This window comes from Notothenia rossii, assembly GCF_949606895.1.
Source record: "Notothenia rossii genome assembly, chromosome: 2".
In the NCBI taxonomy this organism is placed as follows: domain Eukaryota; kingdom Metazoa; phylum Chordata; class Actinopteri; order Perciformes; family Nototheniidae; genus Notothenia; species Notothenia rossii.
The window spans coordinates 96,373,307-96,399,727 of record NC_136904.1 but is presented as its reverse complement, the minus strand read 5'-3'; the positions used below and the strand labels follow the sequence as shown (position 1 = coordinate 96,399,727).

Below are 26,421 nucleotides of genomic sequence, written 5' to 3'. Positions count from 1 at the left end.
GACTCCCGTCCACCAAACTCCCGTCCACCTGACTCCTGTCCACCTGACTCCTGTCCACCTGACTCCTGTCCACCTGACTCCTATCCACCTGACTCCTGTCCACCTGACTCATGTCCACCTGACTCCTGTCCACCTGACTCCTGTCCACCAGACTCCTGTCCACCAGACTCATGTCCACCTGACTCCTGTCCACCAGACTCCTATCCACCTGACTCCTGTCCACCAGACTCCTGTCCACCAGACTCATGTCCACCTGACTCCTGTCCACCTGACTCCTGTCCACCAGACTCATGTCCACCTGACTCCTGTCCACCAGACTCCTATCCACCTGACTCCTGTCCACCTGACTCATGTCCACCTGACTCCTGTCCACCTGACTCCTGTCCACCTGACTCCTGTCCACCTGAATCCTGTCCACCAGACTCCTGTCCACCAGACTCATGTCCACCTGACTCCTGTCCACCTGACTCCTGTCCACCAGACTCATGTCCACCTGACTCCTGTCCACCTGACTCCTGTCCACCAGACTCCTGTCCACCAGACTCCTGTCCACCTGACTCCTGTCCACCAGACTCCTATCCACCTGACTCCTGTCCACCTGACTCCTGTCCACCAAACTCCTGTCCACCAAACTCCTGTCCACCTGACTCCTGTCCACCAGACTCCTGTCCACCTGACTCCTGTCCACCTGACTCCTGTCCACCAGACTCCTGTCCACCTGACTCCTGTCCACCTGACCCCAGCCTGACTCCTGTCCACCTGACTCCTGAGCATGGTTTATCCCTAGTGGGGGTCTGTTTCTAACAAGTTGTCTCTGTGGTGGGTGTTTTCTCTCAGATCCCGAAGCTGACGGAGGGCCGTGAGTACATCATAAGGATCTCTGCGGAGAACATGTACGGCATCAGCGACCCGCTGGAGTCCGAGGAGATGAGAGCCAAAGATCTGTTCAGTACGTTATGACCAGGGTTGGGAGGGGTACCTTAAATATATAATCTGTTACAACTACTAGTTACCTATAGCTAGTTATAGTATATTGATCTGTATTTGAAAATGTATTGTAGCAAATAATATGAGTAATATTGTAATGTAAGTAACTGTAATGGAATATTACGCAATCCTGTTACATCACACTGAAAGAACCAACTCACACTTTATCTTTGTATTGTTTCTGTTCTGATTTTATGTTATTATGAAAAATCCCATGTGTTATTATTATACTATCAGTACTGGAGTAAAAGTACTTGGATACGCCTGATAACCCTGTGTGCTCCCTGCAGGGGTCCCTGAGGCCCCCGAGATGCCCACGGTCAGGGAGGTGTACGCCACCAACGCCCTGGTGCTATGGACCCGGCCCCGCGACGGAGGAAAGCCCATCACCAACTACATCCTGGAGAAGAAGGAGCCTGCCGCCAAGAGATGGTCCCGGGTCACCAGGGAGCCGCTGTACCCCGCCACCCAGTACCGCGTGCAGGACCTGGTGGAGGGCTGCGAGTACGAGTTCAGGGTGATGGCCGAAAATGAGCTGGGCACCGGGGACCCCAGCCTCCCCTCCAAACCCATCCTCGCCAAGGACCCCATCGGTAAGAGCTGCACTCAAATATTTCGATTTATTTTGAGTAAATATTTATTATTATTACAGATTTTTTATCTATTACATCCTACGTCATTTTTCTTGTATAATTACAAAAAACTCCTCGTGCATGATTACACTTGGTTTCGTAAGACAATGCAAAATATAAGCATTTTATTTATATTTGGTGTTATCTTTTTATGTTCAGAAGAAATATTAGAATTGAATTGAATGACACATTTCTATAGATAATTATTAATTAGTTATTATTATTATTATTGTTATGTCTGGATAACATATTAGCATGGCATTTAGCATTTTGTAGGATTGTTTTTTAGCATTAGTTATTAGTATTTAGTATTATCTAATTTATCTCCATGCTAAATATAAGCATTGCATTAAGACATTTATTTTTTATTGTTTTTTGCTACTATGTTCCTATGTTAAATAATACATATCTTAAAAAAAGAAATATCTTAAAATTATTTAAATTGAGGACTTGGCTCTTTATCTTCATTAGCAGCAGCATTAATTGTCTTGCTAAATGTTTACAGCTCTACTTACTCAACCATAAAAGACCTTTGACACTAAACACGTTGTTGATTCTTGTTCCTATGTTTCCCCCTGCAGTGTGCCCCAGCCCCCCCGTGACCCCCGAGTCCTACGACAAGACCAAGGACTCAGTAAGCCTGAGGTGGAAGATGCCTCGCCACGACGGGAAGGGTCGTATCTTCGGCTACCTGGTGGAGTACCAGAGTCCCGGCGCCGTGGAGTGGCTTCCGGCTAACGAGACCCCGGAGCAGTGCCCCGACCTTCACTACGTGGTGACGGGCCTGGAGGACGGAAAAGAGTACAACTTCAGGATATTCACAGTCAACGCCGCCGGCAAATCTGACCCCGCGTTTGTTAAGACCAGCGTCAAAGTGCACGACAGGATGGGTACGTCTCTCTGGCTGACACGTTTCAGATTCATTTCAAATAGATAGATGATACCAAAACATCCTGGTCAATAACATTATATTATTTGTCATTTGCTTCATTTGTTAAAAATACATATTATGTCGTCTCAGTGCGTCATGAAATTATGATAACTGATGAACAGGATGCACACAAATGTAGCTAGCTGCTAAATGCATGTGCCTCAGTTTCAGAAAAAAATCTAATTTAAAATGTGTAACTATAATATTATTTAATTTCAACATTTTGAAATAGAATATAATTAAATGATAGAACAGGTACATTTTTTCTCGAAAGCATCATAAGTGTTTTCTATTGATCAGCTGGTGAGCAATCTGCAAAATAAATCTGTTCATGTACAAATGGATAAATCTTCCTTTTAAAACGTATTGAAAACTTTCTTTAAATGTTAAATTCTGTGTTTTTATTGTCCACAGAGGAACCTGAGCTGCTGCTCGATGCCAACATGGCGCGGGACCACCTCGCCATGCTGGGATCCGACATCACGCTGAGCGCCACCATCAAGGGAGTGCCCACGCCCACCGTCAGTTGGAAGAAGGATGACGGAGACGTACCCGCTCACATCACCGTGGCCGTCACTGCCAGCGGCAGCAAGGTCTTCATCCCCAAGAGCACCCGCGCCGACTCCGGCAACTACACCCTCACCGCGGAGAACGCCGTCGGCAAGAAGTCCATCACCGTGGCCGTGCTTGTTCTCAGTAAGTAAAATGCCCACCAGATGTGGAAAGAAACTTTAGGCTAGTTTCCATGTTAGCAGATAGCATATATTTTCAGGCTAGTTTGTATGTAAGCAGTTTAGTTCAATGTTAGCAGTTCATTTCAGGCTAGATAGCATATTTGCATTTAGCGGCTAACTTTTGGTTATTTATCTTGTTAGCAGCTAGCTCAGCAGCTCTCAGGTATTTCATTACTTGTGAAGCACTTCCACCTTTGATGTATTTTATTATACCTCTACCTACCTTGTTTCCTCCAGACAAGCCTTCCCCTCCTAGAGACCTGGTGATCTCCGAGATCACCAGCGAGTCCGCTTACCTGACATGGAAGGCCCCCGAGGACAACGGTGGCGCTGTCATCTCGCACTACGTGGTGGAGAAGAAGGACGTGGCGTCCGACCAGTGGGTCCCCGTCTCTGCATCCAATAAGAAGCCCAGTCTGATGGCGCTGTACCTGATGGAGGGAATCCAGTACCTGTTCAGAGTGGCTGCTGAGAACCAGTTTGGCAAAAGCGCCTACGTGATGACCCGGACCCCCATCAAGGCCCTAGACCCACTCTGTGAGTTCACTAAAACACTTTTAGAATCAGCTAACACAATCATAAAACAGAAAGGAGATTACATCACATGTCACTTGTTAGACGCTTTTATCCAAAGCGACTTACATACTCAATACTGTGGGCAATCCCCACAGGAGCACTTTGGGGTGAAGTGTCACAGGGACACAACGACATGCTGACTGCAGTGGGATTCAAACTTGCTATCCTCTGATTCGAAGATCAGCGCACTATCCCACTGAGCCACAACCTCCGATATATGGTAGAACTCCCAATAATCACCACTAACTTCTTCTTTCCTCTCTTACAGACCCCCCCGGCCCCCCCAAGAACCTGCACCACACTGATGCAGATAAGACGGAGGTGTGGCTGGCCTGGGAGTGGCCCGAACGCACCGGGGGCAGCGAGATCACCGGCTTCATCGTGGAGCACCAGGAGGACGGCCAGACCGACTGGGTCCCCTACAAGACCGTCAGCGACAACCACGCCCACGTCACCAAGCTGATAGAGGGCAAGACCTACCGCTTCAGGGTCAAGTCCCAGAACGCCATCGGCGTGAGCCGGCCCGACACTACCGTCCCCATCACCTGCCAGGAAAAGACATGTAAGAAACAGGTTTTATTCTTTAATTTACAACAGAAAATGTAAGAATAACAATACAATAAAAATGAATGAGGTTAGCCATAAAACAAAATGACACACTTTTTAGAACCGCAAAACAACTTATTTCACTGACTTATCCAAGACAATTTTGCAAATATTTATCTGAAGACGAAAATAACTTAACTTTAGAGAGTATTTATTGACTAACACTCCAAACCAATTGTACAACTAATGGATGATCCACAAAGAATAATGCTAAAAGTCCACTTTAAATATTGTCTAAACCAGAAATGTCATTCAGCATGAAAAAACTAAAGCATATTTGACTCAAGAAATCTTAGTCGACTGAAACCAAAGAGACCACAACTAACAGAGGAAGTCTTCATTTACAGGCCTGATAACATGCTAACATGGTTCTGTTTCTCTTTCAGTGCCACCAACTATTGAAGTTGATGTGAAGCTCATCGAGGGTCTTGTGGTCAAAGCTGGCACTCCTATTGCCCTGCCGGCTAAGATGACCGGTATCCCCACTCCCACGGCCAAATGGATGAGCGATGGCAAGGAAGTTGTATCTGAAGGACGCTTCAACATTGAGACTGTTGGATGCTCCACCATCCTCAGCATCCCACAGACCGAGAGAGGAGACACCGGAGAGTACCTTCTCACCGTGGCCAATCCCTCAGGAAGTAAGACCGTCGCTCTGCACGTCACTGTGCTGGATCTCCCCGGGCCACCCATCTCACCCATCAACATCTTGGAAGTCACCCCGGATTACATGATGATCCAGTGGAGGGCACCCAAGGATGATGGTGGCACGCCCATCACAAACTACGTGGTGGAAAAGAAGGATGTGAAGAAGCCGTGGGAGCCCTGGTCCGTGGTTAGCTCCGGCGGCACCAGCACCAAGGCTAAGGTGTCCCGGTTGGAGAAGGGTCGTGAGTACATCGTACGCGTCCGAGCAGAGAACAAGATTGGCCTTGGTGCAGGGCTCGAGAGTCCTCCCACTATTGCCAAGCACATGTTCAACCCTCCCGGTCCTCCAGGCCCGCCAGAGTGCTCTGATATCACAGAGAACGCTGTGACAGTGGAGTGGACCCTGCCAGACTACGATGGAGGCAGCCCCATCAGTGGATATGTGATTGAACGCAGAGAAATGACAGGAAAGTGGATCCGTGTCAACAAGACTCCTGTGCTGGACCTCAGATACAGAGTCTCAGGCCTGTTCGAAGGCAACAGCTATGAGTTCAGAGTGTTTGCAGAGAATGTTGCCGGTATCAGCGGGCCTTCTATGAACTCCAACCCTGTAAAGGCCACTCGTGCCATCACTAAACCTGGACCCCCTGGCAATCTTAAACTGAAGGACTGGAGCAAGTCCTATGCAGACATCTGCTGGACCAAGCCTAACAGAGACGGAGGCACTCCTATTCTAGGCTATGTGGTCGAGGTTCAGAAGTCAGGGTCCGCTCAGTGGGACAGAATCTCTAAGGACCTTATCAAGATGTGCGCCTTCAGAGTGCAAGGCTTCATTGAAGGAATGGAGTACAGGATCCGCATCAAAGCCACCAACAAGGTAGGAGACAGTGAACCCAGGGAACTTACTGAGACCGTCTTAGCTAAGGACATTTTGGTGCCCCCTGAGGTTGTTGTCGATGCATCCTGCCGCGACTCTCTGACAGTCCGGGCAGGCCAGATCATAAGTTTGATCACCAGGGTGAAGGGACGCCCAGACCCAGAGATCACATGGACCAAAGATGCCAGAGCCATGGGCCGGGACAGACGCACCGAGATTAACAACCACTACCCAATGTGTGAACTCGTCATCAACGAGGCCGTCAGGTCAGACTATGGTAAATATGCCATTCTCGCCAAGAACAGCAGTGGACAAGCACAGGCCACCATTATCGTCAATGTCCTGGACACACCAGGACCTTGCCAGAACCTAAGAGTGGCCTACGCTACAAAGAAGTCCTGTATGGTGTCCTGGGAAAACCCAGAGGACAACGGAGGCACAGAGATCAATCAGTACATTATTGAGTGCCGTCAGCCCAGCCAGAGAGCATGGACTGTAGTCGCCAATGACTGCACCAAGCGCCAGATGAAGGCCCCTCTAACTGAAGGCTATGAGTACTTTTTCCGTGTCAGCGCAGAGAACAAGATCGGTGCTGGTCCAGCCATTGAGTCCAAAGAGCCTGTGCTGGCAGTGGATCCCATCGAGAAGCCCGGTGAACCAATTGACTTCCATATCGCTGAGATCGGCAAGGACTTCTGCTTCCTCAAGTGGAAGAAGCCTGACTACGACGGTGGTAGCCGTAACATTGCTTATCATGTTGAGAAGAAGCCAAAGGAGGCTGAGGAGTGGGAGAGGCTTCACAAGGGCGCTATCAAGGAGACCTACTTCATGGCTGACAGGTGCATGGAAAACCAGTTGTACCAGTTCAGAGTACAGACGAAGAACGAGGGGGGCGAGAGCAACTGGGTGACCACACCTGAAGTCCTGGTAAAGGAACAGCTTGTGGAGCCTGAGGTCAAGATCAAACTGGACGCAACACTCGTGGTCAAGGCAGGAGACTCCATTCATATCGAGGCGATAGTGAAGGGCAAACCCCAGCCTGTAATCAAATGGAACAAAGACGAGGAAACCCGCGAGATAAGGAAGGGCCTCAGGCATACGCTGGAATCTGGAACCGACTTCTCAAAGCTGCTGATAACCGCTGCCAGACGCACAGACAGTGGTAAATATCTTGTCACTGCCTCCAACAGTGCAGGAACCGCCTCTGCTCATGCTAAGGTTAATGTCTTAGATAGACCCGGCCCCGTCATGGATCTGAAGGTGTCTGGTATCACCACTGACAGGTGCCATCTGTCCTGGGAAGTCCCAGAGGATGATGGCGGCTGCGAAATCTACAACTACATTATTGAGAAATGTGAAACCAAGAGGGGAGTCTGGTCAGTCCACTCTAACGCCATCATCACCAACAAAGCTAAAGTCACTCGGCTCATCGAGGGCAACGAGTATATCTTCAGAGTCCGTGCTGAGAACAAGATGGGTCCTGGGCCCGCTGAGGAGAGTGAAGCCATCGTGGCCGGCACCCAGTTCAATGTACCTGGTGCTCCGGAGGCACCAGAGATCACCAAGATCGGCAAGCATGAGATGACGGTGGAGTGGTCTGAGCCCGAAAAGGACGGCGGAAAGTCCATCATCGGTTATCTGTTGGAGAAGAGGGAGGAGCACGCCGTGAGGTGGTCTCCTGTCATCAAGGAACCAATCCCTTCAACACGTTACACCGTGACCGGACTCCTGCCCCTCCACGATTACCAGTACAGAGTCAAGGCGGTTAATGAAATTGGCATTGGCAGCGCAAGCAAGCCTTCACTCGCCATCACCGCCAAGGACACAGTTGGTACGTAACCAATATTAATGTTAACATTAGAATCAGAATTGCTTTATCCGCCAGATGTAAAATGGAATGTGTTACTTGTTGAGATGAAGCACAGAAAAACAAGTTAAACAAAATAATGATGTACGTTATTCTAAATTGTAAGCAAGTTGAGAATAACACTCGGTTCCCACATAAGGCAGAGCCCATAGTGTACAGCTGTCGATTAAAATATAGATCTTTAGAAGCGTTCTGTGTATTTAGCTTCACACATCCTCCTGTGTTCCTACAGAGCCTCCAGCACCTCCCACCAACCTGAAGGTCGTGGACAGCACAAAGTCTAGCGTCTCTCTGGGCTGGACCAAGCCTGTGTCGGACGGTGGGGCTCCCATCATCGGATACGTTGTGGAGTTGAGGCTGCATGGAAGCACCAAGAAAGGAGACGACGGCTGGAAGAGGTGCAACGTGGCGGCTCAGCTGGTGGTGTGCGAGTTCACCGTCTCCAGTCTGGACCAAAAGAATTTATACGTGTTCAGGGTCTCGGCCCAGAACCAGGTCGGCATGAGCCTGCCCTGCCAACTGGAGGCACCTGTGATCCCCAAGGAGATCCTAGGTAAGGACTTTTTTAGTTGTACATTTCTTGTATCGTAACTAGAGGAGCGAATAGTCCCACTCAAAAAGAACTAAGGCCCCTACAGCTTAACACAAGTTACATTTAAAACTTAACTACCTTTCCATGTTGGTAAATGAGCATCCTTGAGTGTGTGAGTAACAATAGAAATATAAAACTTCTAAATTCTAAAGCTTTCCTTCAGCCAAAGTTTTTTAAAGCTCCGAACAAAGTGTAATTTGTGGCCTGCTCCTCCCCACAGAGGCTCCAGAAGTAGACCTTGACGCAAACCTGAAGCAGGGCCTGTCGGTGCGAGCCGGCTGCCCCATCAGGCTGTGCGCCACCGTCAGAGGACGACCCCCTCCTACAGTTAGCTGGAGGAGGATGGGCCTGGACAATGTGGCGAGGAAAGGGAAGGTGGACATCATCGACACCATGACCTTCCTAATCATCCCCGACAGCACACGCAACGACTCGGGCAAATACTGCCTGTCGGTGCGCAGCCCGGCGGGAGAGAAGGCCCTGTTCGTCAACGTCAAGGTTCTGGGTGAGTTTAGTGTAATAATGCACAGCAGGTCACCTTAATAGAAGACTTCAGTTAACCCATAATTACCGATTAGTAGAATCCTTATCCTGAAATTGGATATCTGTTGAATAAAACAGCGTGAAATTGAACATCATGTTCTTGTCCTGTCAGACACCCCGGGCCCCGTGATGAACCTGGAGGCCACCGACATCAAGCAGACCTCCGCCAACCTGTCCTGGAGTCCTCCGGAGATGGACGGAGGGAGCGAGATCACGCACTACGTGGTGGAGAAACGTGAGATCGACCGCAAGACGTGGGCGACGGTGAAGGCCGAGGTGGAGAAGGACAAGGTTCCCTTCAAAGTCAGCGGCCTGGTGCCCGGCACCGAGTACTACTTCAGAGTCACGGCCGTCAATGAGTACGGACCCGGGGTCCACAAAGTGAGCCCCACCTCCTACGTGGCCTCCGATCCCGTCAGTAAGTACATACTCACTCTCTACTTTCTACTTTCTCTTTATTCACAGTTGGTGAAGAGAGGGATGTAAATAAACTCCCACACTTAATCTAACTAAAGCTTATATTCATTACAAATTAAGTTAAACTAAATCTTGTAAAATTAACTAGATCATAAAATGAAGATGACAATTATTTAGTTTTGACCAAAGGCATAAAAAGGCCAATAAGTCCACACACTGGAAATTGTTGAAGCACTAACTCTGAGATATTCTCTTCCTCAGGTAAGCCCGATCCCTGCGAGAAGATCGAGGTTATGGAGATCACGAAGAACAGCGCCATGGTTGGCTGGGTGAAGCCGTTGAGGGACGGCGGGGCCAAGATCGACGGCTACGTGATTGAATACATTGAAGTGAAGCCTCCACCCGAGCCTCCCGCACCAGTGGAGGTCTGTCTGCATTTCAAACACCTTCACATCACCCGCTCCTTTGTTACCCTTTTATGGTTTAGCAGTAAACACAAACTGTACATGATCTAACAGATACTTGTAGTTTAAGCACATTCGTGTTGAGTGCATCTAAAGAGCTGTTGATCTCCACCAGGTTGCAGAGGGTGAGGTGGCTCCTCCCCCACCTCCCCCTGTGGAGGAGGATGAGGATGAGGAGCCGGAAAAGGAGGTGTGGAGCGCCTACACCACGGTGAAGGGTCTGAGCATCAGTATCAGCGGCCTGAAGGAGAGCAAGAAGTACAAGTTCAGAGTCGCCGCCAAAAACGTAATGGGCCAGAGCTCCTTCACCGAGACCCGCGAGGCCGTGGAGATCAAGGAGCAGATCCGTGAGTCCGAACCCCCTCCCCATAAACCCTCCACACACACACGTTAATGGGGAGCTTCGGAGGTTAACCATGCTTTATTCTCCCCCACAGTGGAGCCGAAGATCGTGATGCCGGAGACGGTCAGTGCAAGAGCCGGAGCCAAGCTCAGGGTGGAGGCGCTGGTCTCAGGTAAACCCTCCCCGACCTGCATCTGGATGCGTGGCGAAGACGCCGTGGTGCCGTCCAGCCGTCTGGCCGTGCACAAGTCAGGGAACATGTGTGTTCTGATCATCAAAGACGTGTCGAGGACAGACAGCGGCGAGTACAGCCTGGTGGCTGAGAACATCTCCGCCAGGGTCGTGGAGTCCATGAAGATCATCATCAGAGGTTAGTGTGCCGGACATCGTGTGGGAAGTGGAATGACAGGCAGGGTGGTGCATTCAGTTTCTCCTGAGGGGGGTTTATTGGAGATTCTCTGTGTTTAACTTTGTCTCTGTGTTGCAGACATCCCCGGGCCTCCCGAGGGCCCGGTGGTGATCAGCGACATCGACGCGGATGCCTGCTCTCTGGCCTGGAACAAGCCGCTGGAGGATGGCGGCAGCAACATCACTAACTACGTGGTGGAGAAGTGCGACCTGAGCCGTGGAGACTGGGTGACAGCCACCTCTTCCGGAGGCCAGAAGACCAGCTGCCGGCTCGGGAAGCTCATCCCTGGGAAGGACTACGCATTCCGCATCCGGGCGGAGAACCGCTTCGGAATGTCGGACCCCATGCAGTCCGAAAGGATGGTGGCCAAGTTCCCCTTCGGTCAGTTTACCATGTCGTGAAAAACACTTATTTAGTAAAGTACTTGGGTTTGATATCTATATCTATATTTTATGAATTTGTTATCATATAAAGGGACTATCTTTGAGTTTAGGACTGATAGTTATTAGATGGACCTCAACTGTTACCTTCTGAAGTGTTTTAATAATTATTCTGAAATGGGACATTAAGTACTTTTACTTTTGGTATTTAAGTATTTTTTGATTTCGATTTCAATAATGTAGTTTTGCATTTTTAAATGCAGGACTTTTACTTGTAAGAGTTTTTTTTACAATTTGGCGTTGCTTTTTATTTCTTACTGAATGTGAAGTACAGAGTACTTTCTCCACCTCTGAGTACGTGGTGAGCTGCAGATTTCTCCGATTTTTTATATGAACATTTTTAATTCCCACCAAGATGTTCCATCGGAGCCGCTGGACTGCCGCATCAACAAGTGCAACAAGGACTGCATGTTCGTGGCGTGGGACAAACCGGAGACCGACGGCGGCAGCCCCATCACCGGTTACTACATCGAGCGCAAGGAGAGGAACAGCCTGCTGTGGGTGAAAGCCAACGACTGCGTGGTGCGCTCCACAGAGTACCCGTGTGCCGGCCTCATCGAGGGCCTGGAGTACACCTTCAGGGTGTCGGCCATCAACCGCGCCGGGCAGGGCAAACCCAGCAAGAAGACCGACTTTGTGACGGCCAGGACGCCTATTGGTGCGTAGCATCTTATCTCATTTATTCCTCACATACTTATGTATATATAATATCCTGCTTTATATTTCGTTACCGTAAATTTGTAATTCAACATGTATATTTTCTACTTTTCTTGAATGCTATTTCATCTCTATTGAGATGTTGACATTTTGGAATGTTTATTTCTAGTCTTTAAGTTTTTATTGTACAATGCAATGACTTTGTATGCTGCCATAACGCAAACATTTCCCACATTGGGATCACTAAAGTCTTATCTTACACGTTTGCTTTGTGAGATACAGAAAGATGGTCCACTGACTTATTCACAGTATCATTATTATTATTATTATCTTTACTATAATGACTTCCCTCTCTGTTTCTCAGACACCCCGGGGAAACCCGAGGTTCTGGACGTCACCAAGAACTCTGTGGTTCTGGTTTGGACGCGTCCAAAGAACGACGGCGGCAGTAAGATCATTGGTTACTACGTGGAGATGCTGCGTCTGCCCGGAGACATGTGGCTGCGCTGCAACACCAGCAGCCAGAACTGCCCGCGGGAGGAGTACACGGTGACGGGCCTGGAGCGGGACCTTCAGTACCAGTTCAGGGTCATCGCCAAGACCACCGTCAACGTCAGCAAGACCTCCGAGCCCAGCGACCCAGTGCTCGTCTGCGCAGAGAATGGTGAGCGCTGACACAGGCCGGATCTATGCTGAACTAGATATCAGAACCAAATTTAAAAAACTGAAGAATAAGACGGATCTCTGAAATAAACACATTACAATCAATGTCAGAATGAACACAATCATTACAATTTGAGAGACAGTCGAGCAAATCAGTTTCATCAATATCCGTTAATAACAAGTACAGACCAGTTGAAAGTGAGATAACAATGCACATTTAAACATACCCAATGATGCAAGAGGTCTAACAGCAGCAGGTCAAGTACTCCCGTCACTTGGGGCTTTGAACATGAACGCTCTTCTGCCAATCCATTTTTTTGCAGCAGCCTCTTTAAACCATATTTGTTAAACTCATCCTTCTCCCCCGCCCTCAGTGCCGCCGAGGGTGGAGCTCAGTGCCAAGATGGAGAAGGGCGTGAAGGTGAAGGCGGGCTCTAGCATCACGCTGGAGGCCCAGGTGTTCGGGAAGCCCATGCCCCGAGTCACCTGGAAGAGAGGCGACGACAGCCTGAAGTCCAGCGAGGGCCAGGTCCTCACGCACCTCAGGAACCACTTCCAGCTGGACATGACCTCCGTCAGCAAGGAGCACACAGGAACCTACAGCATCGTGGCCGAGAACGCCAGCGGCACCAAGAGCGCCGAGATCCCCGTGGTGGTCCTGGGTCAGTACCGGGGTCAATCTCATGCAAACAACGGTTCAGTTTAAGATAAGATCAAATTGAACTTTATTTATCAGGCATTTAGAGCAGCAACCGGGCCAGAGTTAAAAACAGGATTTACACACGGTAAAAATAAAGACAAAACAGAATAAAACATTAACATAATAATACAAACGTTTTTAAAATAAAGTAATTGTGAGCTGAAAACAACACTGATCATCCCTTACAACCATCATTAGTAACATAATAACTAATAACATTACTAACCTAGTAATGTTAATGTTAATTAATAACCTAATAACAGTTCCATCATACTTTAGTTTTAGCTCTGTGTGCTGATATTTCCTCGTTGTGTTTGCCTTCAGACGTGCCCGGCCCCCCTGCCAGTGCCCAGTACCTGGAGGTGTTCGCCCTGAACATCAAGCTATCCTGGCAGCCCCCCCTGAAGGACGGCGGCGCCATCATCACCAACTACATCGTGGATAAACGTGAGACCAGCCGCGCCAACTGGGCTCAGGTCTGCGCCAAAATCCATGCCGACGAGAAGGAGCTCGACGTCGGGAAGCTCATCGAGGGCCGGGAGTACCAGTTCAGGATCCGGGCCGAGAACACCTGGGGGGTCGGAGACCCTCTGGTTACCGGACCCGTCATCGCCAAGAACCCCTATAGTGAGTTGGACTCAGGATGTATACAGCAGCGTGAGCGTCTGTAACTTCCAACAGTAATAAAGGAGGGCTCTTTTACCGTGTTGAACCGGTGTCAGAATCAGAAACAGGTTCATCACCAGGTAGCTTGACACGTACGAGTAATTTGACTTGGTGTTGTGATGCAGACATAAAGGTAAAACAAACAGTTCAAAAGCAGATAGAAAACTATTTTAAGAAAACTACTGTAACAATAAAAAATACTAAAACATATAGTGATGAAGAATGGTGTAGTTTCACTGGGATCGTGTCATCTCTAGAACTGGTGACACATTCTTATTATGGACCTCTTTACTGATCTAAACCCTGTGGTGTCCCCCCAGATGTTCCCGGCCCCTGCGAGGCGCCTTTGGTCACCAACGTGACCTGCGACCGCATGACGGTGAGCTGGAAGGAGCCTGCGGACGACGGGAAGTCCCCCATCGTGGGCTACATGCTGGAGAAGAAGGAGGCCAAGGACCTGAACTGGACCAAGCTGGGCAGGAAGATCCTGACCGAGCGAAGCATCGAATACACCGGCCTGACCGAGGGCACCGAGTACGAGTTCAGGGTCAGCGCCGTCAATGAGGCCGGGCAGGGCAAGCCCAGCGAGCCGTCCGCCACCACCACCGCACAGAACCCCATCAGTGAGTCCTTTAAATACTTACACTCATAACCCGTTACATGTCGATTTATAAAGTAACCTGATTACTTTCTGTTACTTTTGGATTGCCTCAATATCAAATGCTGTGCCAATAAAAACACGAGAAAATAAATAACAATAGGATGATTTTTCCCTTAGTGTTTTTATTCTTACTTTTGCTGTAGTAGGTGCACACACTGTAACTGGTACGCAGGTAGGCATGCGCGGCAACAATCTGAAATGCGTACCGTGTCTTGTGTCACAAAGTGCATTTGCGTACCGACGTACTTGTGAAGCTTTTCCAGAAGGCGGTTAGATCACCGGACGACAGTGTCGGTCTCCCCCACCCCCCCCCCACCCCCCCCAACCCCCCCCCCACCTGTGTCGATAGAAATCAACACGTCATGAAATAAGACCCCACGGTTTGATGATTGATAGGTGTGTGGGCTGTCTTTCATTTTGACACACAGAACGTTATAATAAACATACTGTGTGTTAAATGGATATATCCGCCTTCTTTCATTTATCTTTCCATTCCCACAACAATATACATAAAGAAATGGCATATTTTGGACATAGTTCGAATGTTGATTATTCTGATTAAAAACGTTAAACGTTTGACAGCCCTAGTTTTTATCAATAACTGTAGTAATAGTGATAGTTTACAGATGCTGTTAAAGCTAAATACATCATTCAAAAGCAGATTGTATTTCTGTTTAATAAATCAGGTCTCCACCTGCTGCATTCAAGAAGAAGAAGAAGTATTCTAAACATAAACTATAAAGAAAGATCATTCAGTACGTCCACCTACATTTCTGGAATGTAATCAAATACAGTTACCTTCTGTTATTGTCCTGATGACGTTATCTTGTTACATGTAACCCGTTAATCCCCAAGCCTGTATATATATATATATATATATATATATATATATATATATATATATATATATATATATATATATATATATATTAAACAATGTGTATATATATATATATATATATATAGGCGTAGTGCTGTACCACATGTTTCTCCGTGTACAAACTAACCTGTGGATGTGCTGCAGCTCCCCCCGGCCCCGTGGTGAACCCCACCATGACCAACACCACCAACAGCACCATCAGCCTCTCGTGGACGGAGCCCTCCAGCAACGGGGGAAGCCCCGTCCTCGGGTACTTGGTGGAGAGCAGGAAGGGCGAGGCCAAGGACTGGGTGCGCTGCAACGTGCCCAGGAACCTGCATGACACCGCCTACACCATCCAGAACCTGGAGCACCGGGCTCAGTACCAGTGCCGCGTCACCGCCGTCAACAAGGTCGGCTTCGGAGAGCCGGCGGAGGTCCCCGGGAAACACGAGGCCAAGGACATCATCAGTACGTACCTCAGCATCTGGGACATTTCATATTCCACTGGTCACACACTCATGTGTATTTCACATCCTGCTTTAGATGTGGTTTAAAGTGCTTCAAGTTTACGTTCAGGATATTTGATTTCTGTTTGGATTCTCTTTTCATTTCTCTCACGCTTTGTCTTTTTATGACGCTGCAAACGTTTCCCCAGATCAGGATCAATAAAGTACTTCTTATCGTAGAGACATTTCTGACCTAAATCAGCTGGTTGATGGTAGAACCACATGCACAGAACCACATGCACAGAACCACAGAACCACAGGACCACAGAACCAAAGAACCACAGAACCACATAACCACATGCACAGAACCACAGGACCACAGAACCAAAGAACCACAGAACCACATAACCACATGCACAGAACCACATGCACAGAACCACATGCACAGAACCACATGCACAGAACCACAGAACCACATGCACAGAACCACATGCACAGAACCACAGAACCACATGCACAGAACCACATAACCAAAGAACCACATGCACAGAACCACAGAACCACATGCACAGAACCACATGCACAGAACCACAGAACCACATGCACAGAACCACAGAACCACATGCACAGAACCACAGAACCACATGCACAGAACCACATAACCAAAGAACCACATGCACAGAACCACAGAACCACATGCACAGAACCACATGCACAGAACCACAGAACCACATGCACAGAACCACATGCACAGAACCACAGAACCACATGCACAGAACCACAGAACCACATGCACAGAACCACAGAACCACATGCACAGAACCACATAACCAAAGAACCACATGCACAGAACCACAGAACCACATGCACAGAACCACATGCACAGAACCACAGAACCACATGCACAGAACCACAGAACCACATGCACAGAACCACAGAACCACATGCACAGAACCACATGCACAGAACCACAGAACCACATGCACAGAACCACATAACCAAAGAACCACATGCACAGAACCACAGAACCACATGCACAGAACCACATAACCACGGAACCACAGAACCACATGCACAGAACCACATGCATAGAACCACAGAACCACATGCACAGAACCACAGCACCACATGCACAGAACCACAGCACCACATGTACAGAACCACAGAACCACAGAACCACAGAACCACATGCACAGAACCACAGCACCACATGCACAGAACCACAGAACCACATAACCACAGAACCACAGGACCACAGAACCACAGAACCACAGAACCTCATAACCTCATAACCACAGAACCACATGCACAGAACCACATAACCACAGGACCACAGAACCACAGAACCACAGGACCACAGAACCAAAGAACCACAGAACCACATAACCACATGCACAGAACCACAGGACCACAGCACCACAGGACCACAGAACCACATGCACAGAACCACATGCACAGAACCACAGGACCACAGAACCAAATAACCACAGAACCACATGCACAGAACCACACGACCACAGGACCACAGAACCACAGAACCACATGCACAGAACCACAGGACCACAGAACCACATGCACAGAACCACATAACCACAGAACCACATGCACAGAACCACAGAACCACAGAACCATAGGACCACAGAACCACAGAACCACATAACCACAGGACCACAGAACCACATAACCACAGAACCACATGCACTGAAACACAGAACCACAGAACCACAGAACCACATGCACATAACCACAGAACCACAGGACCAAAGAACCACATGCACAGAACCACAGAACCACAGGACCACAGAACCAAATAACCACAGAACCACATGCACAGAACCACACGACCACAGAACCACAGAACCACATGCACAGAACCACATAACCACAGAACCACATGCACAGAACCACAGAACCACAGAACCATAGGACCACAGAACCACAGAACCACAGAACCACATAACCACAGAACCACAGAACCACATGCACATAACCACAGAACCACAGGACCACATGCACAGAACCACAGAACCACAGGACCACAGAACCAAAGAACCACAGAACCACATGCACAGAACCACATAACCACAGAACCACATGCACAGAACCACAGAACCATAGGACCACAGAACCACAGAACCACATAACCACAGAACCACAGAACCAAAGAACCACAGAACCACATGCACATAACCACATAACCACAGGACCACATGCACAGAACCACAGGACCACAGAACCAAAGAACCACAGAACCACAGGACCACAGAACCACAGAACCACATGCACAGAACCACAGAACCACAGAACCATAGGACTACAGAACCACTGAACCACATAACCACAGGACCACAGAACCACATAACCACAGAACCACATGCACAGAACCACACGACCACAGGACAACAGAACCACAGAACCACATGCACAGAACCACAGGACCACAGAACCACATGCACAGAACCACAGGACCACAGAACCACATGCACAGAACCACATAACCACAGAACCACATGCACAGAACCACAGAACCACAGAACCATAGGACCACAGAACCACAGAACCACATAACCACAGGACCACAGAACCACATAACCACAGAACCACATGCACTGAAACACAGAACCACAGAACCACAGAACCACAGAACCACATGCACATAACCACAGAACCACAGGACCAAAGAACCACATGCACAGAACCACAGAACCACAGGACCACAGAACCAAATAACCACAGAACCACATGCACAGAACCACACGACCACAGAACCACAGAACCACATGCACAGAACCACAGAACCACATGCACAGAACCAAATAACCACAGAACCACATGCACAGAACCACACGACCACAGAACCACAGAACCACATGCACAGAACCACATAACCACAGAACCACATGCACAGAACCACAGAACCACAGAACCATAGGACCACAGAACCACAGAACCACATAACCACAGAACCACAGAACCACATGCACATAACCACAGAACCACAGGACCACATGCACAGAACCACAGGACCACAGAACCAAAGAACCACCGAACCACATGCACAGAACCACAGGACCACAGAACCACAGAACCACAGGACCACATGCACAGAACCACAGGACCACAGAACCAAAGAACCACCGAACCACATGCACAGAACCACAGAACCACAGAACCATAGGACTACAGAACCACTGAACCACATAACCACAGGACCACAGAACCACATAACCACAGAACCACATGCACTGAAACACAGAACCACATAACCACAGAACCACAGGACCACAAAACCACAGAACCACATTCAGACCAGAGATATGACCCTGTTAGTCCAGAGCTTTTAGGAAAATGTTGTAATCAGATTGTTGTGATTTCCATTCTAGTATAAGCACTAGACCGGCAATGTTGTTTCAAAGTATTGAACTATTCTGTTATTAGGGATATCAGCTGTACCTCAAACAATTAACATAAAACCTCTCTGTCACAGTAACAGTGAATAACCCCTCCTCTCTGTCACAGTGAATAACCCCTCCCCTCTGTCACAGTGAATAACCCCTCCCCTCTGTCACAGTGAATAACCCCTCCCCTCTGTCACAGTGAATAACCCCTCCTCTCTGTCACAGTGAATAACCCCTCTACTCTGTCACAGTGAATAACCCCTCCCCTCTGTCACAGTGAATAACCCCTCCCCTCTGTCACAGTGAATAACCCCTCCCCTCTGTCACAGTAACAGTGAATAACCCCTCCTCTCTGTCACAGTCCCGCCGGAGGCGGAGCTGAGTGCGGAGCTGAAGGCTGGTCTTGTGCTTACTGCCGGATCCACCATGAGGCTCCACGCCCTCATCAAGGGCAGCCCGCCCCCCCGCAGCGTCTGGGCCAAGATGAACACCAACATCAAGGACCGGCAGGGCGTGGTGATGAAGTCCTCCCCCACCGACAGCCTGCTGCAGGTGGAGAACGTCAACCGCTACGACGGCGGAAAGTACATCCTGAGCCTGGAGAGCACCTCCGGCATCAAGATGTACACCGTGCTGGTCAAGGTGTTCGGTGAGTCACCCTGAAGTACTTCTGCTCAGATAGTAGTATGTCCTCTCCCTGCAACCTGTACTCCACTTCGGGTTAGAGGAAGAATTCTACTACAGTACTTTAGCTTAAGCCTGACTTCTACTGTAACAGAGTATATCTATTATTAGTACTTTTACATTTAGTGGAGTATAACACATTGGTATCAGTACTTGTTCCTACAGTAGAGTATAACACATTGGGATCAGTACTTGTTCCTACAGTAGAGTATAACACAGTGGTATCAGTACTTGTACCTACAGTAGAGTATAACACAGTGGTATCAGTACTTGTACCTACAGTAGAGTATAACACATTGGTATCAGTGCTTGTTCCTACAGTAGAGTATAACACATTGGGATCAGTACTTGTTCCTACAGTAGAGTATAACACAGTGGTATCAGTACTTGTACCTGCAGTAGAGTATAACACAGTGGTATCAGTACTTGTACCTGCAGTAGAGTATAACACAGTGGTATCAGTACTTGTACTTGTACCTACAGTAGAGTATAACACAGTGGTATCAGTACTTGTACCTGCAGTAGAGTATAACACAGTGGTATCAGTACTTGTACTTGTACCTACAGTAGAGTATAACACAGTGGTATCAGTACTTGTACTTGTACCTACAGTAGAGTATAACACAGTGGTATCAGTACTTGTACTGTAGTAGAGTATAACACAGTGGTATCAGTACTTGTACTTGTACCTACAGTAGAGTATAACACACTGGTATCAGTACTTGTACCTACAGTAGAGTATAACACACTGGTATCAGTACTTGTACTTGTACCTACAGTAGAGTATAACACAGTGGTATCAGTACTTGTACTTGTACCTACAGTAGAGTATAACACAGTGGTATCAGTACTTGTACTGTAGTAGAGTATAACACAGTGGTATCAGTACTTGTACTTGTACCTACAGTAGAGTATAACACACTGGTATCAGTACTTGTACCTACAGTAGAGTATAACACACTGGTATCAGTACTTGTACTTGTACCTACAGTAGAGTATAACACAGTGGTATCAGTACTTGTACTTGTACCTACAGTAGAGTATAACACAGTGGTATCAGTACTTGTACTGTAGTAGAGTATAACACAGTGGTATCAGTACTTGTACTTGTACCTACAGTAGAGTATAACACACTGGTATCAGTACTTGTACCTACAGTAGAGTATAACACACTGGTATCAGTACTTGTACTTGTACCTACAGTAGAGTATAACACACTGGTATCAGTACTTGTACTTGTACCTACAGTAGAGTATAACACAGTGGTATCAGTACTTGTACCTACAGTAGAGTATAACACACTGGTATCAGTACTTGTACTTGTACCTACAGTAGAGTATATTGCAGCTGTTGCTAACCCGTGTTTCTTTGCTGCAGACACCCCCGGCCCCCCCACCAACCTGACGGTGAAGGACTCGTGTAAGGACAACGCCAACATCTACTGGGACCCCCCCCTGCTGGACGGAGGCCACGAGGTGACGCACTACATCGTGGAGAAGCGTGAGACGGAGAGGAAGGCGTGGTCCATCGTCAGCAGCAACAGCGCCAAGACGGCCTTGAAGGTCCCGGACCTGGACGCCGGGCGCTGCTACATCTTCAGGGTCTCTGCCGTCAACGAGCTGGGGGTGGGCGAGAGCTGCGAGACCCCCGATGCCGTCAGAGCCTCAGGTGAGGGTCTGCTCAGGATGGGGGGGGGGTTGTTTATTTGATATATAGTGTGTGCAGTAAACCGATGGAGCACGGAACAAAGAACGTTATTAATTATGAAGAACTCAATAAGTCAAATAGCAGATAAGGTCACTGTGGTTAAAAACTAAGTAGCAGTATGTTTATTCAATAAGTGACCAAGTTGACGGACTGTAAGTTAATATCGGTCACAGATTTTATACAAGATTGTAATAAAATATAATAATAGATGTACATGGTGTGAACAAACTAACAACCCTATAAAGAAGAAGGGCAAATAATAAAGTGAAAATCAGGAGTGGAAGCAGGGCGACTGTGATGGGCTTTGTTTGCAGATATACAGTGTGTGCAGTAAACACATGGAGCCCTTTAACAGAACCAGGGGAAACGTAGATGTGTTAAATAACAAGGAGCTTGTTAATAATGAAGAACACAACCAGTCAAAACAAACAGGAGAAAAGGTCACCGTGGTTAAAAAACTAAGTTTCAGTATAATCATTGAATAAGTGAGCGTATAAAGTCTGGTTCTGTTGACGGACTGTAAATGAAGCGTGACTTCTGGAGGGTCTATTTACAGGCAGTGTTTTTGCACATCAGGGGTATTATAGTGGATAGGGGTTTGACAAAGTGTTTGTTTGGCCCCTGCAGAGGAGCCTGGCCCCGTCATGGACTTCAAGACGCTGCTGGTGACGAAGGACTCGTGTACGCTGAGCTGGAAGAAGCCTCTGACGGACGGAGGCAGCCGCATCATCGCTTACGTGCTGGAGGTGTCCCAAGGAGACGACTACAAGGAACTCATGAGGTCCAAGAACATGCAGTACAGCGGCAAGGACCTGGTGGAGGGCCGCGAGTACACCTACAGGGTGAAGGCCGTCAACGACTCGGGGGAGAGCGCCGTCAAGGAGCTCAGCGTGGTCGCCAAGGACCAGATCAGTAAGAGTTTCATTACTGTTTGTATCATGATTGGATTTTTCAAATTTTATAAAATGTGTTTTATATATAATATTTAATTTATTTAATTTATTTAATTTATTTAATTTATTTAATTTATTTAATTTATTTTATTTATTTAATTTATTTTATTTATTTTATTTATTTTATTTTATTTATTTATTTATTTTATTTAATATTACATTTGAGTTTTTTCATGTTCACTCAACAAGCTAATGCAAACAAATCAAATTAATAAGGAGTTGATCTATAAAAAGAGAATCATTAAAACCTTTACTGAAAACATTTAGAAGAAATGTCAGTGTGTCCTCCCTAGAGCTGAGAGAAGACACCATCACAGTGTAGGGTGTAGTTATTACATGAGTTACAGTGATGTTCATGCTGTGTCCTCTGCCGTGCAGTCCTCCCCACCTGCGACCTGCGGGAGTTGCCCAACATGTGCTACATCGCCAAGGAGGGCAGCATGGTGCGCCTGAAGATCCCCATCATCGGCAAGCCCACGCCGAAGGTCTCCTGGAAGAAGGGCGAGGAGGAGAACCTGACGGACACCGGCCGTGTCTGCGCCGAGTCCTCCGCCGTCAACACCACCCTCCTGATCAGGGACTGCCAGCGCAGCGACGCCTCCAAGTACACCATCAACCTGAGGAACAGCGCTGGGAGCAAGGAGAGCACCATCTTCATCAGGTAGGACCACTAAGACCAGCGTCTTCATCAGGTAGGACCACTGAGTCCTTTGCCTCATCAGGTAGGACCACTGAGTCCTTTGCCTCATCAGGTAGGACCAATTAGTCCTTTGCTTCATCAGGTAGGACCACTGAGTCCTTTGCCTCATCAGGTAGGACCACTAAGACCAGCGTCTTCATCAGGTAGGACCACTAAGACCAGCGTCTTCATCAGGTAGGACCACTGAGTCCTTTGCCTCATCATGTAGGACCACTGAGTCCTTTGCCTCATCAGGTAGGACCACTGAGTCCTTTGCCTCATCAGGTAGGACCCTAGAGTCCACCATCTTTAACAGTTAGATCAGCTTTTAATAATAAAAAACACTTCTCTATCGGTGGAGCAGATTTCACGGAAACTAGTCCACCAACTGCATCAGGATTCATTGATCATAAACCAATAATAGTCCCAGTTCATTTCTGAAGAGGCGAGGCCATGTGCTGCCTAATCTACTGCGTAGAGTGGTGTTTAATTTCTCATGTGAAGAGCAAACCAGGTTTCATTTAAATCTGTTCCTAATGAGGTGAGGAGTCTTGATCCCTGCTCACCCCCACTATGCTACTCCTGGACATCATTGCCGTCTCTGTAGTAACAATGGTAAGAATATATTAGTAATATATAATCCACGTTTCTTCTCAGGGTGGTGGGTAAACCCGGCATCCCGATTGGCCCCGTGAAGTTCAAGGACGTCAACGCGGACGCCGCCACGCTGAAGTGGGTCGCTCCGAAGGACGACGGCGGCTCTGAGATCACCAACTACATCCTGGAGAAGAGGGACTTTGTCACCAACATGTGGGTGACGGTGTCCTCCGCCGTTGAGAGCAACGTGCAGCGGGTGACCGGCCTGCACGAGGGCACCGAGTACATCTTCAGAGTCAGCGCTGAAAACAAGTACGGTGTCAGCGAGGGGCTCAAGTCCGACCCCATCGTGGCCAAACATCCCTTCAGTAAGTGCTCCACCTTCAGGGCCATATATCCATATTATATCTTTATCGTTTAAGAGTTTTAAAACAACTTGTCTTCTTTCCTGCAGATGTTCCCGATGCTCCTCCTCCACCTCAGATCTCAAGCATGCGCCATAACTCCGCCTACCTGTCCTGGAACGACCCCAGGAAGACCGGAGGGTCTCCCATCACAGGTGAGCCTCCTCACACACCTCTATATTCCTGTCCAATATCCATGTGGTTCTGTCTTCTATCTTTGATCCTAAAGAATTTAGAGCAGTGTTACCTCCTTGACTTAATAAATAGTAATATAAACACTATTGTGTTTGTATGATGTGTATTGATTGTGATTTTGCCCGTACATCCAGGCTACTTTGTTGAATTCAAGGAGAGGAACAGCATGTTGTGGAAGAGGGCGAGCCCCAGCGCCCTGATGATGAGGGAGCACAAAGTGATGGGCCTAACTGAAGGACTTGAGTACGAGTTCAGAGTCATGGCCGTCAACCTGGCCGGCATCGGGAGGCCCAGCGCCCCCACCGACCCCCAGGTGGCCCTGGACCCCATCGGTAAGGGTTGGACAGCTGATCCATCAGCGATTCTGTGACGTATGCTGCAATGCCTTCATGTTTTGAATCTGTGTTCCCCCAGATGCTCCTGGCAGACCCGATGTAGTCAGCATCACCAGAAGCACCGTCACCCTGCAGTGGACCGAGCCGCAGTCTGACGGCGGCCATCGGCTGACCGGCTACATCGTGGAGCGCCGCGACCTGCCCTCCAAGATCTGGGTGAAGGCCAACCCCGTGAACGTGGTCGACCCGGCGTACACCGTCACCGACCTGCAGGAGGGCTGCAAGTACGAGTTCAGGATCCGAGCCAAGAACTCGGCCGGAGCCCTCAGCCCCCCCTCGGAGCAGACAGACACCATCATCTGCGCCGACGAATACGGTGAGATAGATATACCATGCATAAACATGAATGATTTATTTTAGAAACCAACACATTTTGTGCTTTTATAATCAGTCACTATTGACACATCTCTAAGTCAATTATATCGTTATCATGATGTGTTCAAAGTGCTCTTTTAAAATGTTGTTTTTGGTGAAAACTGCATTATAAAGTAGGCATTAGAGAGGATCTTTTGAATCATTTGAATGTGTGTGTTCATGCAAATTACCACATGAGATGACAATAACAAAGTAAAAAAAAAACAGTAAGACTTTAGGTCGGTTAAAATTATTATAAGTCCTGATAGATTAGACTTCTATATCAGCTGCTTTAACAAAAAACTAAGAGAAAGAGTATTTGCCGATATGGTTCCCAGATGATCGGGCATTTTTAAAACTACCACACAGATATCTTTAATCCAAATACCCTGTAATTTAATCTGCATGATGAATTAAGTTTATCCTTCATGGTCCAACAGCTGCCCCGACCATCATCATTGACTCTCATGTGATGGAGGGTCTCACCGTCCGGGCTGGAGACACCATCGTGATCACTGCCACCAGCATTATAGGCAAACCTGCGCCCACCTCCTGCTGGTCCAAGGGAGGAAAGTATTTCAAACCCTCGGACCTGGTTAACATTGAGACCACCGCCTCTTCCTCTACGCTGTCCGTGAAGTACGCCAGCAGGAATGACTCCGGAGACTACATCATCACCGCCAGCAACCCCTTCGGAGTGAAGGAGGAGACGGTGAAGGTCAAAGTCCTGGATGTTCCTGCAGTTCCTGGGCCCATCGAGTGCAGCGGCATTTCCTCTGAGAAGGTCACTCTCACCTGGACGGCCCCCACCACGGACGGAGGCTCCGCCATCAAGTACTACACCCTCGAGAAGAGGGAGACCAGCCGCCTGCTGTGGACCATCCTGGAAGAGAAGGTACTGGACTGTCACTACGTGGCCAACAAGCTCATCCAGGGCAACGAGTACTTCTTCAGAGTGTCCGCCGTGAACCAGTACGGAGCCAGTGATCCGTCTCACTCCGAGGCCGTCAGGATGGTCGACAGATTCGGTACGTTCAAGTGGACAACATGCAATTTTTTATGCCTGTATTTTTTGATTATTGGAGTGATTTCTTTTTTAAATCGTTTTGTACCATAAGTATATCTTATCTTATCTTATGATACATAAAGATATCCAAAATCCCCCTCTGTAAACACATTTTGAACCTGGCTTTATTCAACACTCACATTTATGTACAGGAAATGTATGCAAATGAACTTGTATTTAATCATAACATGAAGCCTCATTTAAAGCATTACATTTCAGAAACCTTTATGTACACTCAGATTCCTGAATGTATTTCCTTTTCTCTGTG

At 47.9% G+C, this 26,421-nt stretch overlaps 1 protein-coding gene across 11 annotated transcripts in view; it reads left to right on the top strand.

Annotated features, from left to right (window-relative positions):
- Positions 1–26,421, top strand: part of ttn.1 (titin, tandem duplicate 1) — a 236,951-nt gene that overhangs the window by 158,605 nt on the left and 51,925 nt on the right. For all 11 annotated transcript variants that reach the window (XM_079667095.1, XM_079667103.1, XM_079667097.1 and 8 more), the window contains 29 exons: positions 838–949; positions 1,278–1,580; positions 2,201–2,509; positions 2,965–3,246; positions 3,522–3,821; positions 4,129–4,422; positions 4,853–7,822; positions 8,091–8,411; positions 8,671–8,955; positions 9,106–9,411; positions 9,672–9,835; positions 9,990–10,221; positions 10,312–10,587; positions 10,705–11,007; positions 11,422–11,724; positions 12,088–12,387; positions 12,761–13,048; positions 13,411–13,713; positions 14,073–14,375; positions 15,438–15,743; positions 19,481–19,768; positions 21,181–21,471; positions 22,138–22,422; positions 22,842–23,124; positions 23,800–24,107; positions 24,194–24,298; positions 24,473–24,670; positions 24,753–25,049; positions 25,528–26,115. In XM_079667095.1, the coding sequence (XP_079523221.1) occupies positions 838–949; positions 1,278–1,580; positions 2,201–2,509; positions 2,965–3,246; positions 3,522–3,821; positions 4,129–4,422; positions 4,853–7,822; positions 8,091–8,411; positions 8,671–8,955; positions 9,106–9,411; positions 9,672–9,835; positions 9,990–10,221; positions 10,312–10,587; positions 10,705–11,007; positions 11,422–11,724; positions 12,088–12,387; positions 12,761–13,048; positions 13,411–13,713; positions 14,073–14,375; positions 15,438–15,743; positions 19,481–19,768; positions 21,181–21,471; positions 22,138–22,422; positions 22,842–23,124; positions 23,800–24,107; positions 24,194–24,298; positions 24,473–24,670; positions 24,753–25,049; positions 25,528–26,115 (10,903 nt within the window). The remainder of the gene's footprint in view (positions 1–837; positions 950–1,277; positions 1,581–2,200; positions 2,510–2,964; positions 3,247–3,521; positions 3,822–4,128; positions 4,423–4,852; positions 7,823–8,090; positions 8,412–8,670; positions 8,956–9,105; positions 9,412–9,671; positions 9,836–9,989; positions 10,222–10,311; positions 10,588–10,704; positions 11,008–11,421; positions 11,725–12,087; positions 12,388–12,760; positions 13,049–13,410; positions 13,714–14,072; positions 14,376–15,437; positions 15,744–19,480; positions 19,769–21,180; positions 21,472–22,137; positions 22,423–22,841; positions 23,125–23,799; positions 24,108–24,193; positions 24,299–24,472; positions 24,671–24,752; positions 25,050–25,527; positions 26,116–26,421) is intronic.